This window comes from Stegodyphus dumicola, chromosome X2 (assembly GCF_044657685.1).
Source record: "Stegodyphus dumicola isolate Sdum_Otavi_A_Nest chromosome X2, ASM4465768v1".
NCBI lineage: Eukaryota > Metazoa > Arthropoda > Arachnida > Araneae > Eresidae > Stegodyphus > Stegodyphus dumicola.
In genome coordinates, this window is record NC_140781.1 from 144871221 (window position 1) to 144897679 (window position 26459).

A 26459-nucleotide genomic window follows, 5' to 3' on the forward strand; every position below is an offset into this window, starting at 1 on the left:
ATAAAACCGATACATTCAATCAAAATTGTAAGTTTAGAACTTATAAGACGATCTAAATTTTTAAAGCAAACGAAGCGAAAATAAATGAGACTCAACAGTCACAGATTGGATTTCATAAAATCAAGGAAAGCATACTAGAATTTATCTACTTCTGAAAAGGGATATCTTCGTGCAGAACTTTCTACGGGAAAATGATTATACGTTGCACATCCGTATATATGTTACCCATGGGGGAAAACCTAAACCCCATACAGCCAGCCAGTTCATTCTCCAGGAACACAGCCCGAAGGTACTACCAGTGTTTACGTTCTTAGCTATTTTGACATCGCGAACTGATTAAATTTTTACGATGGATGGGGTAGCAGAAGCATTGAAATAGTTTAACTTAATTTAGCATTTCCATGACGAACCCGATTTACCACCAAAATTTAATATATTCAGTCTCTAGTTCGTAATTTCATTTAAAACCTAATTCATGATGAAATTCCTTTGTGAGCTCATACTCTACTTAAGCATTTCACGCAAGAACTCATTCATTACATTTTAGAAACTGGATGAATTGAGAATACCTGTTGTTGCGTTGCACGATACTGCGGGATTATACATCGAAGGTAGTGTGTACGATAACCTCTGTGGAGACTGCTGCAGTATATTTTGGAGCAATGTTTTGGCTTCCCTTTCCATGCTGGGGGAGTGTGCATGGGCCTGGAGTAACGCTTCAGCCACAAGCTCTTGATCTCGAGGGTCACCTCGGGTACTGTCACATGTGGTGTCCACTAGAATGAAAATAATAAACAATTATGACCCATGAATTTAAAATTCCTAATTAACCAACAAATATCATACTTACAAATGTTAATTACACGTGTAAAAATTTTAAGCAAGTAAAGAAGAATTTTAAGATCATACACTAGGTAACATAGTTATTTCGAATTGGATTTTTAATATGTTTTTGAACAAAACGGATTTTTATGCATTTTATCGAAGTCAGATATTTCTTAATTGATTATGCAAACTTGAACTTTTCATACAGTGTAGAGCTCATGATGAAATTCTGATAAATTATTTTATGTTATGAACAAGTTAAGCAGTAATTTCTGATAAATTTAAGTCTGTTTTATACTTTTTGTTTTAATATACTGTTACTATTCATTTCGATACGATACAGGATTTATACAGAACAAGCATCCAAACATCCGAGCAGTAAGGATGCTAAAAGATTTGAAATATGCTTTTGAAACGGTGAAATAGGAAATGCCTTTTGATAAACTTAAATGACACGAAAAGAATCACTAAATACTTCAACATAAAAACAATCGAAAATATTCTCATATAGTCAATAATAATTTGAATTACGCGCAGCATTAATAATCCACATCAAACCTGGTAAAACAAAAGCTTCAAATATATTACTGCCTTTAAGTCATAAATACATTCACTTTTTGGTTTAATATTTAATATTATTTATTTATATCGAAAAAAATGTTTCGCAATAATATTGCGTTCAGCGATTAAAGTTTACGGCTTACTATTTGAAACTGATGACTACCTCCGACTAACACGAAATTCGTATTAAATTAAAGGATTAAAAAATCCTTGCTGATAAATACATATCCTGTCAAAATCTTGTGTCATTCAAGTTGCGTGATTCAAGAACTCCCCCTTACCCCAATGTAATCGCAATGAATCAGTTAGCATAAAATTTTTCTCTTCAAAATAAAACCGTTTCTCTCTTCCGTAACAACAAAGTGTGAAGATTCGTGTTATCTGCCGTCTTTTTTTAAAAAAGAAAACAACTCCGTTTAAACTTTCCAACCACACGGCGGCGGTCAGAGTGGTTGAACTTCCCGCTCTGCATCTGTCAATCAACACATACAACACACTTCTGCCGCTAACAGCAGAAAGACAGAGAGAAGAGGGAAAGGGAAAATGTTTATTCTTTCTTTAAGGCACAGGGTAGATACAGAGATGAAGGAGGAGTGTTTCAAAGTTCACCAGACGATTGATAAAAGGAAGTTCTATAATTAGAAACGACTTCCGACGGCATTGATCCCATAATTCTTGAAAATTCGACCCCCGCGTCAGTAACTGTCTTTGAAGTCATAGTGAGTTCAACTCCGCGCAAGTTTTCTCTTCGTTTCTAATAGCACCATGACTCTCAAGTATATTGTCAACTATTTATTGATTTCTCAATCCGAAATCAATTCTAAATATTGGGTCAGTCCATAAATTCGTGTGCATTTTTTGGTAAATTTTTAAATAATATAAAAAAAACACAATTTAACATTTTAATCAATTATATATTTTCCTCCATTATTTACAATGTCTCGCCATCTTACAGGCAGCTTTTTTATGCCATTGCTGTAGAAAGACTGTAGTTTTGATGGGGGGGGGAAGAAAAAAAAAACTTGAAAGTTTATAGTGCACATTTCTGTTTAGAATTTAATTTTTTTCACAGTAAAAAATTTTGTGAGGCACGAAATAAGTGAAAATCACTTGGGGAAATATCTGGGGAGTAAGCAGGATGTGGCAAAAGCTAACAATTAAATTCACTAATTTTTTGCAACGTTGTTCGAGCCGTATACGGTCTAGCATTATCATGATGAAACAACACTTTCTTGATATTTACCAATCGTGGGCGTTTTTTGGTCAATTCTGAGTTTAGACGGCAAAGTTGTTCACTATAAACTTCTGAATTAATCGTTTGATTTGGTTCTAACAGTTCAAAACGTCCTGAACGGGGTTCATCATCAATGCTGCTTTTTCCAACTTTAAATTTTTTAAACCATTTCTGGGCAGTCCTTACACTTAATAGTGTGTTCACCATGTACACTATTAATTTTTATCGCTGCAAACCTGGCAGATTCACCACACAAAAATAAAAAATGTAGCACAGCACGTTTGTACTGATAAACTATATTCATCTTCTATGAGTACTAAAATGCGTTCGATATTTATGAAAGTTGGTGATGAACTGAATAATATGTTAGTCATACGATGACAAGTTTCAAATGCGTCATAGTAAGCATACTCTTAATGCGCACGAACTTACGGACTGACCCGATAAAAGTTCGGTGATTACGTTGGAATATTTGCTCCAGCAGAAAGAATACCTTCTCAAATTTCTCGATATTTTTTTTAAATTTGAAATTAAGACGAAAGAACAGCTGATTCACCAGATATTAAAAATGTAATAAATGCATAATTTCAAGTAATAAAACTATCTTCATTAAAAAATTAACTACAGCATAACATTCTAATATAATTTTGAAACACTTCCTCGTTTTCCTCGGAAATCTCTCGTTATTTGCCTGTCGTAATACATCTTCGACAGAAATACTCCGAAAATTAATAATCGTGAATTATCGATTAATTGTTCCATTTATTATTTCCAGCTACCTTATCTGTTGAAGGCAAATATCTCTTGAAGGTTGATATGGCTCAAGATCAGCTACTAGACAAGTAGATAAGAACACTGTATACTGAAAGTTCATCGCGGAGCGATTTTGGAAGTTGTTTATTTAACTGAAAATAACAAAGCACATAAGGACTGTGTACCGAAGTAAAAAGATACCTGTTTTTCCTAATTTCCTCGTATATAATGTGAATACAAGACACTTTTTCACAGAAAGTTGCCCATAAAGGTATTCCTTCTAAGGTAGACAACCCTTTAATGCTTTACCGTAATGAATAACAGATAGCTGTTTCCATAAAGCAGATAACCCTTTAGTGCTTTACCGAAATGAATAACAGATAACCATTTCTATAACATAGATAACTCTGCAGCTCTTAACAGTAGAGAATAAACTAAGCAATCGTCAAATAATTTTTTTCCCCTTGGAGATTGTTGATCGTTCAAAGGATCATGTGACGGTTGAGGAAAATATTTCATACAAAAGCAATTTTCAGAGTAGTCTGAAATATGAAAGTAGTTCGAATTTATGGATACATGCCTAAGGCTACTTAACAGAAATAAAAGATAATTTTCAAAAGAACACACAAGTAAATAGTGCGTATTATTGTAAAACTGCATTCATATTTGGCTATTTATTGTAATCAGATAAAGAGAGAACACAAATGGTACGTATTATAATAAAATTGCATTCATATATTGATACTTATTACAATCAGATAAAAAAGAACAATCTGAGCAAAAGAAACTAATTAAGTCCTAAGTGCTATACAATCAGTGCATATAGTCGACACCACAACTCTTACCAAACAAATGCTATTAGAAAGCGCAATGCACCAATAAAGCATTCAAAGAATAATACTAATGAAACCAAGCAGAGGCTAGTAAAATGGACTAAAGAGGAAAGGAAATCTCATCTCAAATTTAAAACTTAGCATACTTGATAAGTTAAATTAATTAAATCATATATAAACGCTGTTTAAACAATTAAAATAATTATGTATAACAGTCTAATCGCAAAAGTGTTATGTTACGAAAACAGTTCCTGCAAAATCAATGTAGAGGGAATCACAGAAAAACGAATGGGAGAATTCTGTCTATAAATAATTACATTCGCGAATTTCACGACAAAGGTTTTGGAAATGACACAACAACCTATTATCTCTTTAGGCAAGAGAAGGAAAAAAATAAGGGGGAACTAGACTTGGCGGTCGCCAAAAAGGTAAAATGCATTTGCCAGGTGAGAAAGCTAAGTTCCAGTAACCCAGGGTTGATGTTAAGACTTCTACTAGTTCAAAAGGAAAAAAAAGTACAGTTGTTTCGCTGCTATGTTATTTCCAGAATAGCGGCTATTCAACTCATCCAGTGTCACCTTGAGGGCGCTAGTGTCAGTGTGAAGGCCGAGTAGTACAGGTATAAGTTTATAGACAAGGTGTTCAGACTCGAATTTTTTTTTTTTTTTTTTTTTTTTTTTTTTGGTTTTCGAAATCTTTCATTGATTATACCTGGTAGGAGCCCAGAAGTGTATGAACTGTTTTCCAACTGCAGTGATCAAAACTAGTAATTTGGTCAAGTGAATCACTAAAGAAGAACTTGAAAAATGCCTTGGGGTATCTACCGCTGTTCATTAAAACACATAAGGATAACTTATAATAAACTAACTTCCAAAACTTCAAGCAACTGCAAGTCAATCTTAGGCATATATAGTTAAAAATATGAATCTCGAAAGCATGAATTCTTCGCCACTAATCTATAAATCCCCAAAGAGAACTAAAGAACATTTTCGAAGTGTCTGTATAGAAAAATACTACAAATAATTTGAATTTAAATTTTAAAACTCATATTAAAATGAAGAAATTTCTCTCCCTGATCACATCTTTATTTGCAGCAACACTGCAGATACTTAGCAAAGACACTAATTTCAAACATTCATACTATAGTTGAAATACATTTTAGGAACCATCGAATGAATTTTGAAATAAATTTTAGAAACTTTCGTATGAATTCATATAATCAGCAAACATTATGCAAATTGATAATTAATTAAACACTGGATCATGTGATGATAAACATTTTAGTGTTCAAATATTCATATGACTTAAATTAATTAAATGTTTTACATCGATTATATATATCGTTTTAACTAACCAGTTATTAAATGTTAAAGAGATGAAATTAACGTATGCAACATACAAACTGCATATCGAAAGCTGGAAACATTCATATGTAAGCAATAATTAGACCCGCAGAAGATATATATCCGCTTGTAATCATTAAATGAATCGTTCCCCTCCCCAAATAACTCTTGGTGAAGTTTATTTGCTGAAGAAAAAGAATATTCTACTGTTTAACTGTGAAACAGACTTTTGAACTCATTTGCACAATTATTTTGATCATGCAAAATTTATTACTTCCTTTTCACACAGGTGATGTACAAGATGACGAATACAATACTTTCTAATTCCGGTAAAACAGATTTGTGTAAAATATGTGATGAATTTTTATTAGGCTTTATGACAAAACTCAAAATAGCATTCAAAGAATTAGCACCTATTAGAGGCACATAAAAGTCCATTTCATTGGTTATTAAGTCTGATTAATTAAGTTCACAGATTGTGGGTCGTAAGATACCCATACTACCATGAAAGCATCTCATAATAATAATAACCATAATAATAAAGTGCCGAAAATACCCACTAAGAAAAAAGAAAGAATTCTAATGGGAGAAAAATTTAATGAAGTATTGCGCATATGTTACGCGCATCGAACATTGCGTACCGTGTGTTGTTTTCACTGCATGCGAAATTATACCGCAGGAAAGATTAAATCAAGTACTACGGCCGGCGCGCTGAGTTTGATCAATTTTATACGGGAAAAATATTATAATGGTTAAGAGAACAAACAGGTAATATATATTTAAGAATACGTAAACACTACCTCAATAACACACTTTTTTAAACAAACAAAAAACGAAAAACATGATTTTTTTTTTTTTTTTTTTTTTTTGCCTGCTTTATTTCCTTACTTAAAAGTTCTTTTTCGTCTGTTCGTTTAATTGGCTAAGGTTTAAAAATAAAACCATTATGGTCTGTATGTCTTCGATGGCGAATAATATCAAGAACGCAGATACTATGAAGTAATGCTATTGTTTACCTTAAAACTCTGCTTAATAAAATGTATTATTATTAGTGGTATTAGTAGTAATATCATTACAATTAAAATTTATATTGACAGATACTTGCCAAATGTTTTCAGAAATACATTCAGGAAATATCGGTCATTGTAAATTTTAACTAAAAAACAAAATCCGTTAATCACAGATTTTTCACATCAGAAATTATCAAGTTTAACTGCTAAAAAATAACCCGTAATAAAACCTGCGATAATCTTTCTCAGCAGCTCAGCATTTAACAAGATACACAAAATTTCATGAAACGTGAAGGAATTACAAATAAATAAATAAATAAATAAATAAAGAGAGAGAGAGAAAAGAAAAAAACTGTTCTGGACAATCATCGATTCAGATAATACAGAATAAAAACAGTGGTAAGCCACACAAAACAGCTAAAGAAAATTACTACTTAGTATAATGTGTTTTTCTCCGTACGAACTTATTCAAAAATTAAAACTTTTATCTTCAATTGAATACGCTACATTCTAAGAAACCATTGAAAGATGTCGCAATAGAGGCAAATTAAACCTGGAAACAGGAACAAAAAAAAAAAAGAAAAAGTATTTCATCCTCAAACAAAAACACCATAAACGCTTACGCAAACGAAGGAGGAGTCTAATAATTAAATAAACCCGCTCAATATCAGCTTCTCCTAAGAATCGCTTTTTCCAGTTGTCGGTAGGTGGCGCTGCAACCAAAAAAGGGAATAGAGCATTAATTGCCAGCCGATCTAGTCAGTCGAGGGAAGAAAAGGGGGGAAGGCGACGTTAAAGGGTGAATGTCCGCATACGATAAAAGAGAAAATGTTCAAGGTTATGAAGAAGGAAACTAGCTAGGGGGAAAAATAAAAGTATACTGTGGGGTTCGAAAAAAACCAGGCAGTGGCAATCGATCTATGTATGCGGAACTGGGCGTCTGTCCTTATATCTCTGGAGATCAGCACAGCTTGACAGCGTCTACATGAATGGAAACTGGGGAATTGTAGAAGCAGTGTGGGCTAACTTATCGAAATTTCATGCTAATCTGGAGATACAAACAGGTCGGAATTTTAGCATATTAGATGCTTTACATAACGGCTTTATTTACAGAGACATTAATTATTATGTCAATTATAACCGAAATAAAAAGTTGTTTTAAAGCTCTCAGACATAGCGAGCGTTTAGCAAGTTTATCCCTTAATCAACAATGGAAAAAAAAAAAAAAACACTGATTTGTCACTATAAGATAATGAGTGGGTTGGCGTTAAAGGTTGAAAAAACTCACGAAAATGGATATTACTACAATTTTAATAGCTATTGAAATGATGGAATATACTTTTAAAACACATTTGCGATTAAATGTACGAAAATTCATTATACTTTAATCAATAATTCAGAGTACTAAGTTAAAAAATTAGCTCAGTAATAAAATAAATTTAATGAACAAGAGATTTTGTAAATGACTTTACCCAAAAAAAAAAATTAAAAAATCGCTGTCCTAATAAACAAACAAACAAAAAAAAAAAAAAAGTAATTATAACAGCTTAGTGTCTGAAAGAATTATCATGACATATTTTTACCTGGATATAGATTAGGTGATTTATTTCAAAACAAGAACATTTATAAGAATTTTAATGCAACTCCTTTCAGTAACTGTTGTTATGCGAGTTGTAATTTGTTATACTCAACAAACATTTAAAAGAACTTTTGAACTCAAATGATATTACAAGAAAAGAATATTTAATTTTTTTGCGGGGCCGCGATGCTGTTATGACAGTTGTAATTTGTTTTGTGGAAATCATGTTTAGAAGATTTTAATTATAACTTTTTTTTTAATGTTGCTATACGAGTTATAATTTGTTTCAGAAAACGAATATTGAAAAAAATGTTATGCAACGATAATTTAATGACGTTTTCATGCAGCATCTTTCAATAAATATTACACGAATCATAATTTCTTTCCAGAAAGAATTTTTAAATTATTTTTATGGAATAATTTATGCATGTTGCTGAATGTAAGCTATGATTTCTTTAACAGAATGAATATTTACAGAAATCTTTTATGGAATCTTTTTAGTAGATGTTGCATCAGAATTAAGTATATTAGCTAATCAACAGTATAGTGTCACGAAATTTGATGATAAAAATTTTTAATTTTATGTGAATTTCAACCATTAATTTCAGCATATGAAAGTCAGACGACGTACAAAATACGCATTTTATACCTGGAGAACACCATAAATTTGATTACATTCTTATCGTATACTTTATATATACGATATTTTATTGTATTTATATTTTATCGTAGTTTATCGTATATTCTTAAACATAAAAAATCACGGCATCAGCACTTAAAACATATTTTACATATGATTGTGACATATTTTACATATAATTGTGACATATTTTAGTCGACGGCGTGACAAAAACAGTTATTCAGTCACAGGAAATAAATCCAAGTGTGCTAACTATAAAAAGAGCACTCTATAAGCATCATGTGGAAAGTCATACAAGAAGTACATCCAGCTTTGACATCTTCTTTGTAAGGGAATGACAACATTGATTCGACTCTTTAGTTAAGAATCTTAAAAAACGTATAAATGTCTATCATAAACCCGAAGCTCACAACACGAGTCAGATGCGAACATAATGTGTATATGTTTTAAAAAAGGTGACCTATATTTGCCTCGCTTCACCCACCCGCAAGCATTCTTTTCAGTACTGTCGAGCCCATTCATATCCATACGCGATTTAAGAAACTCGTAAATTATATACTGTCAAAATCTCACGTACTTGGTAGTCACTTCAGTACCTCTGAGAATATCGAATGCATGCAAGAGTTCTTTTCTCAGAAGAAAAAATAAGCATATTATTCACATATCTCGTTTAAGCATGTGATTATGACAGAAAAGTTGAGAACACAAGTATACACACGATATTTCTAGCAGGGAATACTATCCTTGGAGAGAAAAGCGAAAAGTTCTTAAATCAACTGATAATGGCTCATTTTTGTACTCCATAGATATGTTCGTGGAAGCTACTGAAGTGGGCAAATTTCTAAATGTTTAGTGGAGTGTTTTGAAAATAAAACTTGTAAAAAACAAGAAACTATTAAATACAGCATTTTAAAAATGTTTAAAAATATTCCGTTACATTTTTAAGCCTAAAAAATAAGGAAGAATATTACAAGTACAGAAAAGCAGAACTAATTCAGCGATCGTAGAAGCTATTTCTTTTGATATAACATCACAAAACAGAAAATGAACACAAAAGACAAAATTCCACAGAAACACCGAATTTTGAAATCAATTCAATTCTTTTTGCTCTTTAAGGAATGAAAATCAACAGCCAACATACAAATAGTGCTTCTAACAGTTTCTGAAGGTTTTTTTCAGATCGAATTGTGATTCCTCATTGACAGAATTGAAATTAAAAAAAATTATTATGAATGCTTTACGTACTTACGCAAACTAACTGGAATTTAGCAATTTCGTTGCTATCTGTTTTAACAAAATTTTTAATATAAAACGTTAGTGGCAAGAAAAGACACTTGATATTACATATGTATATTGATGATGCCAATTTTCGATGCACGAAATACCTCCTTGCATTCCGAAAGAGAATTAGTCTTTGATGATAGGTATTCTTCTTTAATCAATTAGGCTAACATTTTAGAATTCGCTATTTCAGAGCACTGCCAACTCATTACGGCCGAAAATTTTAACGATTTCGAACAGCAAGCTAAAAAGGCCATTCTTTTAAAGAAGAGTAGTGTATGACAGCCTAGTGAAATAGCCATCACCTCAATTTCTTGTTTCCAAGAAGTTTGTGTATTATTTTTCTTTTAGACCTTGGCCCTTATACTATTTCGTGGATGAGCCGCAGTTTATGTGTTTCTTACAAAAAAAGTGGTTCTTGCTTGATGTTACAACTAGTTGACAAAATAATTCTGCAGGTTAGGGGATCATCTATAAAGTGAAATTTCTAAGCACCTGATGAAAAGTCTAGATTAATCTGCAGCGCAAAGGAATATTAAGCAATGGAATGACATATAATTGATACAGGCTGATCTACAGTTCCATACTGCAGGTTTTACATCCAGGCAAGATTTAAGACTGCGCTTGAAAATTGCGACTACACAAAGAGCAATCCGTAGAAAGTGAACCAACCACAAATAAAACAATAGGATGACAAGATAAAGGTCTGCGTTTTTACGTTTTCTAGGCATAACAAGGTGTTTATTAACAGCTACTAAAGTTATCACTGACAAGAGTAGCTTCAATTACTTACTATTAATAAATAAGTACTTTTACCTTTAAATTCTAAATTTTTTATCATTTTACTAATTGATATACTATTTTATTAAGTAGTTGTATAGGAAAAATATTCCTATATTTAATTGATGACAGGAATTTAAGTTTATTAAAATTAAACACAGTTTTTCTTCTTGTTAAAATGATAAGAATTTTCACAAGAAAGGGAAGATAAAATGTAAGATCTTTTGTTTAAATTTTTTCGAATTCAAACACCAGGTGGATGTCATCTTGATTAAATTACCTAAACGGATATTTTGCGAACATACGACTACATTTACTAGGCATACGACATACGAACATTTTACTAGGAAGACCTTCCTAGTAAAATTTTTAGTTATTTCACGATATATTTTTACGATTATACGATTATTTAATGCTTCCGTTCAATATAACAGAAGCAATGATCAAAATGAAATCAATTAATAATACATTCAATAAATGATAAGTAAGTATGTTTAAACACGAGCTGCCATTATACTTTGAGGCACATAATTTGATAGAATTATTTCAGCAAAGCTAATAATAAGACAGGAAAATAAGTAACTCGGGGGAAGCTTTTATATTTTATTCACGCACTTTATAAAATCAAAAAAGGAAAGAAAACAAAAACATCCGTCGAAATTGGCGAAGACAGTGCAATTTTAACATCTCCCTTGAAACATCCCGATTCAGGCCGAAACCCACTTTCACTTCCGCCAGCAGGTTGAAGGGAAAAAAAAGCCATGGAAAAAAAATCCAACTGAGGCAGCAAAAGAATTAAAAATGGGCAGGGGGGAAGACACATCGACCCAGTCGCTAAAGTCAACAGGGCCAAGTTGGAAAAAGAGGGAAGCTCTCTAGAAAGAGAAAGCACTCTTGTGGCACTCCTATTTTTTTTTTACTCCGTAATTTTTTGGCTTATTTTTGCGACATTATTTGCAGTGTAAAACTTACAATTATATTTTTTAAATTTTTCATTAAAACTCGCAATATTTTTCGAGCGCACACTTCATCATACTAAATGTATATCATCGGCGCACTTATAGGTGCACGCTTTACTTAGAATTGACTTCAATTTAATTTTTATTACAAACTTAAGAAGTGTTTCTACATATTTTAAACTTTGATTTTCTGAAACACAACTTTATTGGCGAATTTCACCATAATTAATGGGGAGGGGGGATATCAATAGCGTTTTCCAATGAATGAAATTCAAGTTTTACAAGAAGATATATTTATTATTACCTAAGTAATAAAGGAATTATTTACATAAAATTATTAAAAAATAAAATCGATCATATAATCAATAATGATTGCCAATTACAGAAATGTTTTTAAAGGGGAAAAACTAAAAAAAACATATAACTATTAAACAATAAAATTTTTTTTAACAAATAAATTCTTATCATTTAGTGACTTATTATTGAAATTATACTTATTCACTAAAATTTTGTTCATAAATAAACATTCAAATATACTTTATACGAAACTAAACGTTATTGATCTCAAATGTTTTCATGCACGTTTGAGCCTGATGATGTTTAGTTTTTTAATACAAGCCCTTTTCTAAAAGTTGATACTTATACTCAAGTTAAAATCTTCATTTACATATGAAGAGAGTAAAAAAAAAAAAGTCATAAGAAAAGGCATCACATACTCCAACAAAACGACAAGGAGAATGTTATAGCAAAACGAACGAATAAATAAAGAAACAAACAAGAAAATAAAGCTATCAAAGAAACTTACGCTTACCGAAATTAGGCCAGATTGAAACTGTGACGTAAGATCAAGGCAAGAGTTACCGGGACAAGATCAAAGTGGGACAGTTCGTCGGTTAAATAAACAAAGAAAACCAAATAAAAACAATGACACAGAACTGAAATGTCGTCTTGTCTTCGCGTGATTTGAGTTCCACAACGCGTTTAGTGCTACAAATAGTGCAGTCTCGGTTTTAGTCATTCTCGTAGAATCATTGACTAACCCTTTTTATTACTTATTTTACATTTTCCTTAAATATGCATGCATTCTTGATTTATTGGCTATCGGCTTTTTGAGCATTTTTATGCCACATCCAAAATAAATAAATAACTAAAAATTCATATTCCCCCCCCTTTTTTACGAGAACTTAAACTAAATTCCAGAAAGATATTTTTAAGTCTTTTTATTTACTCTGAAACAGATAAACAAAGTCACTGGCTAAACACTTATGAGCAGCAATTTCTACTTTACTCCTAGTGATGTGACGCAGTTTGTGACCCATTTGAGAAACAACATCCTGAACTCAAGGTCCAAATTTCTCAATCAGAATGGAATCATTCAGTGAATCCCGTCACTTAGTGAGGTATATCCAAATTCAAAAACAAAGACAGCTAACTTCGCCACATCTTGGTCCAGTAATCTCTGTAAATTATCACAAAGTACTGATTATGCAACGCAAGCAGTATCCCATTCTCTAGCTTTAATGACAGCTTTAAATGCAAAAGAAATAACGACAAACATATTACGACAATATTAATGAGAAAAAAAAGGTTGCCCATATTGTTTTCACACTACAAAAAATTAGGAGTAATCAATTTAACACTGGATAAGCAAGAGAGATGTTGTGGTATTATTACGATCAACTAAGTGTTAACAGGGACCAATAAACAGACTTATTTTCAAAAATGCTTTGGAAAACGACGAAGAGATAAAAAAAAATAATAATAAATAAGGTAGCATATAGAATGTTTTTGTATTGGAGAGTGTGTGGGAAAATTTCGTTTCCATCCCACACCTAAATGGAGTTCACGAACACTCACGTACAACCAAGTAACTGTGAGGTTAGAAAAGCTTCCGCTCTACTTCCAAAAAATGGAATGAAAGTAAAAACTGAGAAACTCGAAAAATCGACACAAAATTTAAACACCGACAATTTTAAATATTTTGGAATTAGAAAGTGTGAACCCAAATTTTGTCGATCCTAGTTTCAAACTGGAACGTGAGATTGCCCAAGGCAACCCACCTTTCAGTTCCGAGATTCGCCCAGTCGGGGGACAAGTGTAATGACACCGCTGAAAATTAGTGCAAATTCTAGAAATCCCACGTTACAAATAAACCTCTCCCCATATCAGACCCCACAGGGTTTATTATTAATATTTTTTTAAAAAAATAAGCATACGCATGTGTATTTTTTTCCCGTCCCTACCTAAAATAAGGCAGCAGAAAAAATTGAGGTCCATAGGTGTCTTGAGGAGGCTGTACGGGGGGGGGGGGGAGGGTGCTCACGGATAAAGGGGCGCAGTTCTCCACCAATAAAAAGAAGAAATTCAATTCTGTTTTACATCGTAACCTACTATGTGAAGCTATACAACGGGGTATCCCCACTTTCCCCCTTTCCAAGCATACAGGAAATAAGATGAGGTGTAGCAGTACCCTTCTTACAACAGTCTCGCCTTGCGTTACCCCAGAAAGATCCCCCAAACATTCATTTTTTCTTAGGTAATTTGACCTCGATACCCTTAGCTAGACAGTACAAGGCCACAAGGGTTGGGGGGGGGAGAATTAAGCAATTTTTTAGAAGGGTTTTCGAGCTATGAAAGAGTATTTTTTAGACCGTTTTCGAGACTTTGGTAACAGGGCGCAGTACGCACATGCAAAGGCATATTTAAGGCTTCATATCGGGCCTCATCTCTTCTCGGAGGTGGAGGAAGGGCGCTGAACAGAATTATACGTGTGTGTATAATTATTTTTTATCCACAAACACACACCAAAAAGAAAAAAAATACATGTAGGGAAGCAAAAAAATCTTACATGAACACACCTTCTTTAACGAAAAATAACAAATAGCAAAGAAAAATGGTTCGCCTAGCTCTTTATAGTAGGTTCCGTGCACTTTCCCTTCCCCAAAATAAGACATAATCTCAGCTTATGACTTCGCTCATAACTATTTTCATACTAGCTATGTTTTATTCTTTAGAATTTTCTACTAATATAAATAAGACTCAGTTATAAGGAATTTTCTCCCTCCGTCCAGCATGCCATCGTGGTGTAACGGTAGCACATTCAGCACGTATTCCAGAGGTCCAGGTTCGAGTCCCGGCGATGGCATTACACATTTTTCACCTATCCTGCTTTTAAAAAAAAAAAAAAAAAAAAAAAGTAATGACCTTACACAGTTACTTAAAAATTTAAATGGTACAAAAGTCCGATTTATAAATAATCTTTCACTTTTAAGACGAAAAATTATATTATTAATTAGCAAATACAACTTTATGTAAGATTAAATAAACATAAAAGCAACAGCTCTAAAATTCTGAAACCAAGCAACTATGCGGCACATGTAAAATCGCTTTGTACCTATATATACATGTTCTCCAAAGAGAAAATATTGGAAAGAAGGCAAAAACTTATCTTTACTTAGTAGTAACAACTATAATTAATAATATTAATTATAGTTGTTACTACTTATATTACAGGACTCACACAATTGACACAAAGTATATAATAACGTACTACGTTTCTTTTTGAAACGCCATAACTATTCTTATTATCACGCAAGACTGTTAAAACTTGTGCATCATAAACAAAAAGCTATGAGGAAATAAAACGAAAAATCCGCTAATGTCGTTAGGGAAAGGAAACTGAAGTCGAAATCGAGATGTGCGCATTATGTCAGGAATAATAACAATGTTAGCAAGATCCGGGTTCGACATCAATGGCATCAAATAACTTGACAGAGGTCCAAAATCCGAGGGAAATGAATAAAAGCCCGGTAAACAAAACATCGTCGCAACAAAATACATCAGATTTGCTTGATATTTTTCAGACCATCCTTAATACCAAAACTTATAAAACCAGCAAAATACACACTGTGCCTTAAATTCATATACACTTAAGGAGAATAGCCACTAAAATGGCCGACTGCAACATTATTTCCACAATGTCTTCCTTAGAAGGTTCGAGAACTGGTCTTCCAAGTTTAGTTGCAAAAGAGGGTATCCGGGGATTTTCGACTTCTTGAGAAAGCGAACGTGAAGGAATTGTTCGTAATTGTCCTCAAGAATGTGGCTGAGAGGCCTTAAACTTTCTCCCGTCTTGTTTGGTGTGGGGGGGGGGCTAAATCCAGATGGGGCCTCATATGCGTTCTACATAGTGAGATTCGTTTCATGGACGCCACTGCGAAGTTGCCAGAGGCGCAATACGAACCTAGTCTTCGATTAAAATAAGGTTACAACCCCGCAGCAATATATCAATACCAGCAGATTTTTTTTCTTTCGAAAGTCTTGGAGGACGAGAAATGTAACAAGAATAAGATCTAAAGAAGACAGGGGCCGGGCCCCCACCAATGCAACCATTTTCTCACTGATAATTGCACAAGGTCGGACTATTGCAAATGCACATAACTTAATATATATTTCTTTTTCAATTTTATTAAGTTGTTGTAGTCTTGTCCATGCATTTCATGGAAGAATGGCTGTCAGAGCCTCAAGGAAGTTGGACTTCTACTTCACCCAAATTTTGAGGGTGAGCACGCCCGGGTGGGGTCCGATGGTATGCGAGGAAACTACACGAGAGAACTTTCGGCTTGCCATATATTTACAGTGCTCCCTGCCGCAAAGACACTATATATTGACAAACATCGATGCCTTCTCCTGGATTCAAACCCGGGCCCTTCGGTACCTCAGTAGGCTTCACTAACTATTATTCCGTCTGGGTTTATTAAGTGCTTTTTATAAACGGCATTTAGGATAAATAATCATAAATATAGTTATTTAAAAAACAGCGGTTAAAAAGTGTGGCTGAGAGGTTAAAAAAAGCGGTTAACGGTTAAAAAAATCAATTTATAAGTGTTCAAGTTCTACTCACTAGGATTATTGTGAAAAAAATTGGTAAGGACAAACACGACTCTATTGCAAGATAGTAATCTTTGTGCAATTTCAGTTAAAAAAAAACGATGCCAATTTATATAACTTGGAAATTTTTAGCACTTTTTTGTATTTAATGCAGAATGGCAGAAAATTTCAAGTCCAGGGATGACAAAGACGAAAGTTAGATAAAAAGAGAGAAAGAGAACCATTTTATTTTCAATTACGTCACGCTGTAAAAAACATTTTGTTGTTAAAATAACAAAACAATAAAAGGTACCAAAATACAACACTGGCTATTAAAAAAAACTACCCTCCAGGAAGTTATTCCCTCCCCCAAATATGCATATCAGAAATATGATGATTTATATAATACCAGAAACCATTTAAAAAATAAACCGTGTCACTAACTGTGAAACACGAAGACGGTACGAATTTCGAAATTCACGCAAGAACTAAAAATACTAATTCAAACTTAATTAAATAAATAAGTACGTCAAACTATATTAAAATAAGACACAAAATGTCAAAAACAAGTAAATACATAAATAAAAACAAAAATTCCTTAAGATATCAGTAAAATTTAATTTTATTGATAGAAGTTAAAACAACAAGAATCAACATAATGTTTGTAAATTTTGCAGGACTAATTTCGATGGTTTAAATACAGAACCATCTACTTCAGCTGCCTAAATGCAATTGTTTAATTTCTCCAATAATCATTATTCGACGTGTTATTTTAACCTAAAAACAAAACCAAATTACTAAATTTTTATTGATAAAACTGCAATTTTAAACAGGGCCAACGAAAGAAACCGGAAGAGTTTCTAATTTTTTTTTTTTTTTAAGTCTTAAAAATTATAAAAACCACCCACATACACACAGCACCCGTTCAGAAATACACCACTACTTTAAAAAAGGAAATTAGTACTCTGCATCACGGAAACAACTTCAGACATCCGCGGAAGGAGTGGAATCATTCTTTTGTTCTACTAAACGGGGGAAAAAACTTTCCGTGTTTCATGGTAATTGACTGGAGAAAAAAACCGGAAACATTTCAGATAGGGTGTAATATACCAGGGTCTCCTGCTGAAAGATGCCCCTAAACGGGCCCCATGCCTTCCTTCCCCCAACTTGTAAGTTGACCTCATTCAAGTATTTGACAATACAAGGCCATTTAATGATTTCTTTTTCTTTTCTTTTCTTTTCTTTTTTTTTACTGCTACCTAAATGAGTGCTTTTAATTTGGCAGAGGGGGCATGAAGTGTATATTTCGAAACGCTCAGGGTCATAGAGTTTTTCAATAAAATTGGCCGTTGGGGGCGGGTAAGTCCTATGTAGGTCACGAAGATAGTAAAAGGGCAGTGCGCAAAGAAATCTGGGACTTTTGCACGGGCTCAAAGTGTTTGCTGGGTAAGTTTAGGGGCCTTTTTGGGGGATTTTCAGTTGCGCATGACAACTTCAAATGTCCTTGCACTTCTATACAATTTTCGAAATGTTCTGCTTTCGTAAAAAAAGTCTGCTTCTCATTGTTATTTTGACCACATATGCACACCATTCATTCACCCATCTCAATGTCACCACGAAACCACTGTTCAGCGGACATCAATAATTTTAGAGAAAATGGAACGATTTCGTGCGTGTCACAAGTGCATATTTAGGATATTTACATATTCAAGAATTACATGTGTGTTCTTTACTACATTGCTTAACAAAGCTCATGTGGGTCGATCCATCGCAATTTTCGCTTTTTTTTTTTTTTTTTTAAACATCGACATTTTCTTTAAAAGTATCATTTTTCACAGAAGTTAACACGTGTACACACAACAAACACCATTCGGATAAGATGAACTATCCATGAAATTAACAGTTTAATCGAATTGGAGATATACCAAATGAACACAATAAGTTTTGCAATATCATTTAAAGTTTACACGTCCAATTATGAGAATGTAAAATGAATATTGAGTAGTTACACGAAAATACGGTTGACTTCAATCTAATATGACGTTTTGATAACTAAAAAAGTATTGTAGTAGTTCAGTAGCGGTTATAAACTGTGATTTAGAACGATTTAGTACTTTCAGAAAATTTACTCTCCCTAATTAACTTGAGCATTTAGAAATTGCTTTGAGTTATTAATTTTCGACTGCGCAATCAGGAAAAAAAAAAAGCAATCAGGAATTATTTTTGAACTAAATATTAAATTCAGTTCAGTTGACAATGCAAGGGTCTTTAACAATGGTTAGCAGGTATTGCCTCACATTCATCATTAACTAGATTTATTTTAATTTTAAATAATAAAATTAATTACATTTTTTTCATATTACAATATATAAAAGTATAAATTTTGAAACACATTTACAGGAAAGAGGAATAAAAAACTGAAAATAAAATCCTATTGCATTAAAAATATAAAGTTTTATTTAATGGCAGACACTAGCCATTTTTAGGCTTTCGTCACTACTAAGACCACAAGTGGTGGTCATTTTATTATGGAGGCACCTAACAGATAGCCATCGTTATCTCCTATGATGGGACAGACAATCCATGCCTTCTCTGGGATTCGAACCCAGACCCTTCGGTATCGCAGTCTGTTTCTCTAACCACTATACCGGCTGGGCGGCAAAATTTCATTACGTCCAGAATTCATGGAATCCATAAAGTTCGATCAAATATTCAAAAATCGATCATAAAAATAATCAACATGTCTTAATTAAATCTTTACATCTTATGTTCATAAATTAAAGTTACTGTGTGTTATAAATAAAATAATGAAGTATTAAAGAAATAATATGCTGTAATTATATTCATATTTTTAAACGAGATGACAAATCGTTTCCCTATGCAACAAGTAGACTGATAATTTTACATATTTTAAGAACAAGATGTCTTTGCTCAATAAGGCATCTTTAGAAGGAGTGGACATTAGCCGCCGGAAGTTATAATGGAATGTCTCTTAAAGAAACAATACCATATTAAATTATATATGGTATTGTTTCATTAAAGACGTAGCAGTTCAACTCAAACTAAATACATCCATAATCCCATCAACACGTGAAAACACGAGGCAGATGATTGTTCTCAGCTTTGTAATGAAAAATAAATATTATTATTATTTGGAAGAAGTCCTGCAGCACATAAACTAATAAAAACACTGCAAACTGAATTTCACGACTTCGATTAATACAATTTTACTTTTTCAAGAGAAATGGACAACAGTTCGAAATAAGCTTTTTGTAACTGAAAATTGCCTAGCTAAATTATTTTGTTTACAATTCCCATTACACGTTAGCTTTCCAATCAACAAATTCATAAACCGGACATATAACCATCTCGACCTATAGAATCAAACATGAAACATTTACTTAAGTATTTTGCTATAAATACCCCTACACAAAATAAGTTCTCCCTTCAAAGCCCCCAAATAACGCTGAAGCTGCACCTGCGTTTCAATCCATCTTAGTAAAGGCTGGACCCGTGCTAACAACAAGTCATTATATAACGCTGAGTTCGCGTGTCATTTTGCAGTAAATGCCATAACGGTGTATCCGGGACCAATCTCCTTTTATTTTCCTTCCTTATAGTAAAACCCTGCAAATGGGGAAAGAGAATTCTCGCGAAATGAAACAATGGACCGTTGCCCCTTCAGTCTGCTAAAGTCAACATCTGCTGCCCCCTGACAGGATATATTATTTAGCTAGCTCCAGTGTCAGAGAGGAAGTTTTGTAATAGGGTGGGATCAGTTATTTTTATTTTTCTGGTGATTACTCATTTTAGACTAAACCCCAGCTAATTCCTGTATCTGTTCGTAATAATGAATCTATGATCCTCGTTTCATACGATGTAAAGGGGAAGTTCATACAACAGTTTTTAATTACTTCAAGGAAGGAATTACGAACGAGGAAAAATTATAGCCGCTATTAAAACCGCCCATACTTTCCCCCAGGTAAGAAGACGGAAATATGTTTTCAAGATTTAATAAAACTTCGTGAAAATTGCCTTAGCTTGAATTTGACATACCTTTTGTTTTAAAATTCGCAATATATATTTTATAAAAAGAAGCTTCTAAAGGACAATAAAGTCCCTGCGGGAGCACAATTTCAATTCCGATTATATACACAAATGGCTGGTGCATTTTTCTCTCCAGAGATCATTACCCATACGTGCTAAAAGCATCAACATACTCTAGGGAGGGAGACTCAAATGCAGCTTCCTTCGAAAGTTCCTAAAACGTTTGTCGCAAGGAGGGGAGCAGACAGATATGCTTCTTAGTCCCCTTCCCCAAAGCATAGCTGCCCAAAAGGAAACTTTATTAGCGTAGAATAACATCCAACTGATTATACTCAAACTTACGGATCTGCAGCATCTCATAAACTCATACGCAGTGGGACACTAATGAAATGCTTCTTGCAAGGTACCATTTTCGTAATGTTATGTTCTCCGTGGGTGATCAACATCACGAAGGATGGAATACATATATACATACAGAAAAAGAAGTAAATGACGCTACAAAAAAAATGTTTTAAGAGGCCCCACCGTAGGGTTGGAAACCCCCATGGGCTACTTCATCATGTAAGGCTTTTTTAGAGCCTTTCCTTTCCCCGTTTCTGCTGTTCGACTCACAAAGATATACAGAAAAAGAAATGATGCCAGAAGTGCTTAAGAAATAATAGGGTTCAAAGCAAACGAAATAATCTACCAATAGATTTCAGAGATATCATGACGACAGTGAATCCCTCAGGTATGCTATTGGGAAACAATGACTCACTTCGGCTGAAGACTCGCTTTGTTTAGTTGCGGACAATTAACGTCCCTTTTAAGTCATGCAAGGAAATGGACGAACATGTGTAGCGTGGGCGTAAGAAAAGTCATGATATGTCCAAGCATGTCATCGACAACGCAGTTGCGGAGGGGTATCGCTATTCTCAAATTTATAACTAATAAATAAATAATGCATAACAAAATACACAGCTGCCATTTTAAGTTGTGTTTAACGGACCTAATCATTTAGAACAAATTTTTATCAGATTTAGGAAAAGAAAAGTTGCTCACTACTCATATCAGCTATAACTGATTCCATACTGAGTAGAGCAAGACTCAGCTATTAAATTCATTAGCTGCCTCCAATATCTTCGCGAGTTTCGCACGAAAAGGTATGAACGTATGTAACTTATTGAACGGAGAACGAGTATTTAACGTTTTGCTATATGAAAATAATATAAAATGTTTTAAAAACGCTTCACACGAAATTATTCATCTTTTCTGAGAGTAGAAACACATGTTTAAAATCAATAAAACCTACAGCCACGTTTTACCATGGCTGTATTGGAAAACCAAGATATTTCATCAAAATCAAATGCTTTTAAGATCGCTATAATGTTTTCAACTGATCTTCCAAACACGTACCTTATGCCCAACTATTGTAAAGCTCAAAATAGTGCAAGCACAAAGAAGAGATGTACGTGTTAAGTGCAGTTAGAGTGGAAATCAGTCATATGAACAATAAATAAAGTTCAATAATTGCTAAACTGGACACAGAAACTGAAATCAGCGGATAAAGCATCGACAGACTGGTAGACAGGTAGGCGTAATAATCGGGCAGAGGTAGCACAAACGGGGTCATTATGTCTTTCGGCCAAATCCCAAGAGCAGCCAGCTAACTGAAAGGTAATAGGGTCAGGTTAGGTTGTGAAGGTGAAATTCACAGCTCTTTTGTGAATGGTTCCGACGAATGCACACAAGCGCAAAGTAAGCTCCTTTTTCTTTCTTCCTCTTTTTTTTTTTTTTTTTTTTTTTAATTTTACCTTTCTCCAAAGGATTTTCATAAAGCAAGATTTACATGATCCGGGTTTTTAGCTTTCCTTCCTGTGTTTGATGTTCCATTTCCTACTGAAACAGGTTCCTGCCAGTTGTGTAAAAGTGAAAGAGATGTTTGTATTGACGTAACTCTGGATGCCCTCGGCATATTTGCGGATGCAGCACGGTCGCATGCAAATGTTTCCAATTACGTTACCTATTGGACATCCACAAACATTTCGCACGCATCTTTGCTATTTGCAGGGTCAGAGTGTACGTGAGTTCTTGGAAGTACTTTTTATAACTTCAGTTTCGATGCTCTTCTTATCTCTAAGCTGTTTATATTTTACATGCCAGAAAGAAACGTGTACAAAATATGGAAAATCTTAATTTATTAAAATTAGCACAGAACATGTGAGAAAAAATCGGATTATTTATGCTTGGTATGCCAGTAAAAATAAGTATAGAATATGAGGAAAATTTTAATTAATTAATATGTGATTAAAATGCGGATTAATTAAAAAATGTGGGACGCTGTGTAAACTAATTGAATTATGTACAGAATACGTAACTTCTTCATAATTTTGAATATTCAAGTGGAAGATGCTCATTTTATTAAAAGCAGTTGAATGTAGTTTTACTCTATGTTAATTTTAAACTCGAATCATTGAATTGGAATTTGCATGAGGAAATATTACTAACTCGGTTCAGGTTTAGATTAGTCAAATACTGAATTAAGAATGGCTTTCCTAACCCGCAGACAAGCAAATGGTTGATTTGTAATGCATAAAAAGATTTAACCCCATGTCACCCGACTATACCACACGATTAAAAAAAAATCAAGAATAAGTTGAACTTCAATTTACACTTAAAACAAACGCTCCGTTAGAAATGTCTGAGAGCGGCCTGCAAGAAAAATTTTTTAATCCTTAAATCTAAAATTTAGAAATTAAAATTTATAATCCTTAATTTAAATTTATAATCCTTAAATCCAATTTAGAAATTGGAACAACTGTATTTGTTTAACATAATTTCAAATAACGCAAACATGAAACCATTTAGTTTCAAACACATACGCTTTTGCCAGATTAAAAACAAATCAAGGAGTCTACAGAATCATGTTTCCGAAACATCAAAATCACAGAGAAATGAAATTCCATTACAAAACTGCTAGTCGATACGAGTGTATGTCTTTTTTAACTGCTATCCTGTACTCATTTTTATCACACATCCCACACATAGGAAAAAAAGAAGTTTGGAAATAATCAGGAAAATTAAATATAAAAAATGCTCTCACAAGCCACATTCACCATACAGCGGTCGTAATAAAAAGCACCTAACAGTATGTTCGTAATGTCTATTTAAGCGTGTTGGATGAGGTCGAATTTCCTCTGAAGGGATTATTATCAGTTAATTCTTTTCTTGCCCCCCCCAGGAAATTACTGATTTCTAGTCATTGCGTAAAACAGACTAGTTATCAATTAGTTATTATTTAAGGTTAATAATAACATATAAAACAATAACTTTAAATAACTTTTGTACGTAATTAACATTTCGAAAGTGTGTTTCAAGCGTGTGTTTTTTATTATTTTGTAAACGTATGCTAAATGTAATGGGAAAAAAAAGTAAATGTCTTTAATCTTTACAATAATTTAGCAGCATTCTATAAATTTTCTCTTTCCTTTCTGCGTGCCTTCGTGGTGTAACGGTAGCACACTCGGGGCGTATTCGAAAGGTCCAGGTTCGAGCCCAAGCGAGGGCATTGCTCATTTTTCATGTTTCCTGCTTTAAAAAAAATTATAAGTTGCGCCCGAACTGAAAAGATGGCGGATGATGATTCTTCACAACCAGGATTTGGCGATTGGGTCCTATAATCCCCAGTCGCGCTTTAAAAGCCGGGAGTACATAAGGTATTTTCTCCCTCCTTCCTGCACGCCTTCGTGGTGTAACGGTCGCACACTCGGCATGTATTCGAAAGGTCCACTTTTTTTTTTTTTTTTAAGTTAGGCATCAGGACTGCATTCTTTCTTCGAAACGTAATTTCAAATAACCACACCTTCTTCTTTTACAGCGTGTCTCTATAAAGTTAATCAAAGCTAATTGTTTTTCACACGAAACGTGAGAGCTTTCCCACCAAACTCGAAAATTGTCTTTCGACTGCGTATTTCATAATTTAAATTCCCTAAGGTCGAAAACAGTTCTAGTTTTTTAATTTGTTTCGCTGATTTATTCCCACTCGGGTCACACAGTACCAGCGTTTCGAAACTAAGTCACAGCATGTGAGAGTAGGTCTTGTGCCTGCTTACTTCGACGAGTCTTGGGAGTTGCTTTTTTAACCTTTCAAGCGCTGGATGTAAAGAATGAGGTATGATAAATTTGTTTTACGGCTTCTGCAATACTATGGAAAATTACTACTTATGAAGGCGAAACTGATCCAGTTTCGTAGTTAACATTCATAAATTCAAGAAACTTTGCAGAGTAAATTTTAAAAAATTTGATCGTTTCAGGTGTATGAGTATCCTCTTCAGAAGCTTTTACTTTTAGCAATGGGCGGTATATTTAGATAAAAAGCAAAAATGAAATCTCTCTCCCTTTCTTTTAATATCACATTAGTGTCAGTTAAGACAGTCTTATGATATAAATGATGATAATAGAGATAACTTGTTTTGGTCTAGATTTCAGAAATGACTGCAGTCATAGATAAGAAAGCTCAAAAGTCAATTAGATTTTATAGAAATAATTTCTATGACATTTTATTAATCTACTTATTTGCTCCGAAAATTTAAAGAATTAAAGACTCTCCCATGCGTTCTTATGGCGTAATAGTCAAGTAATCTATTTAGCAAACCGAAAGATTAAGGCGGTGAGGGCACAGCTGATTTTTCAAGATGATTTCCTGAGTCAAAGATCTTCACAATTCTACAGGCTTAGTTACTCAATATGCTTTTTCATAATGGCCGGTAACGTCGGTTCCTCAACACTCGCGACCAAGATAATGATATCCATTGGAGTCATTGGCAATTAATAAGATTTAGCTGATTTCACGGCTATTCGGAATATCTTGGCTCCATGCGTGGAGAAATCGAAAAGGATTGTGATAATATTATCACAAGAGTGTATGAAAACTTGATAACTCCAAGGGGGGATCGCAATTATTACGAATAATGAAATCAGTATCAATCTACTGAACTTATTCAATGCAAAATTATCAATCTGGCTGTTTTCAAAGAGATGTGGTAAATCCGAATTTTAATCGCTTTTAAAATACCACTTGCCATTAAACTATCTCTCTTATTTCTGTTCATACTCCTTCCACAAAAGTATCATCACATAATGCATTAGCTTTCCAATTATCAACCTGAAAAATATCACACTCAAACTGATAAGTGCGATAACAATAAAACACCAACAGTTTCGAAACTGACGTAACCTACATTACATGATAATCTTTACACCTAAAAATCAGTTAAAAGACCTTCAGCACCCAAATTATCTCCGGCGTTGGGAAGCACCCGGGGCACTAAAAATAGTCCTCGAAAGGAGTAAAGCGGTATCCTTTCAACTTTATCATAAACAAACAGATGTTCACACGGATCATTTAAGAGAGACTTTTGGAACTGCTGCGAAGATCAATAACGAATTTCAATTAGTTAATAACTAAGGAAAATTTTCCTCATCAAAACAAGCATTACTAGGCTAATACATTAATTATTATTATTATTATTATTAAAGACAGTAACGACTGACTGAATCATACTTTTTTCTATGAAAAAACAGAGAAATGGTCAACAGAAGACAAATCTTACTGCATCAACTTATATGCTCTTTTGTGAGGAGGACCTTTGATAGTTGAGATTTAGAAGGTATCCTAATTAACAAAAGTTTCAAGTAAATCTTGCACTTTTAACTGTGATAGCAATTACACGGATATCCAATTTCTGCAGCCGAGGATGGATACTT

The 26459-nt window shown here is 33.5% G+C and overlaps 1 protein-coding gene across 4 annotated transcripts in view; it reads right to left on the reverse strand.

Moving 5' to 3' along the window:
* The window catches only part of Eip74EF (Ecdysone-induced protein E74), a 560026-nt gene that overhangs the window by 58371 nt on the left and 475196 nt on the right, over positions 1 to 26459 (reverse strand). For all 4 annotated transcript variants that reach the window (XM_085809754.1, XM_035350255.2, XM_085809753.1 and 1 more), the window contains one exon: positions 570 to 776. In XM_085809754.1, coding sequence (XP_085665880.1) covers positions 570 to 776 — 207 coding nt within the window. The remainder of the gene's footprint in view (positions 1 to 569; positions 777 to 26459) is intronic.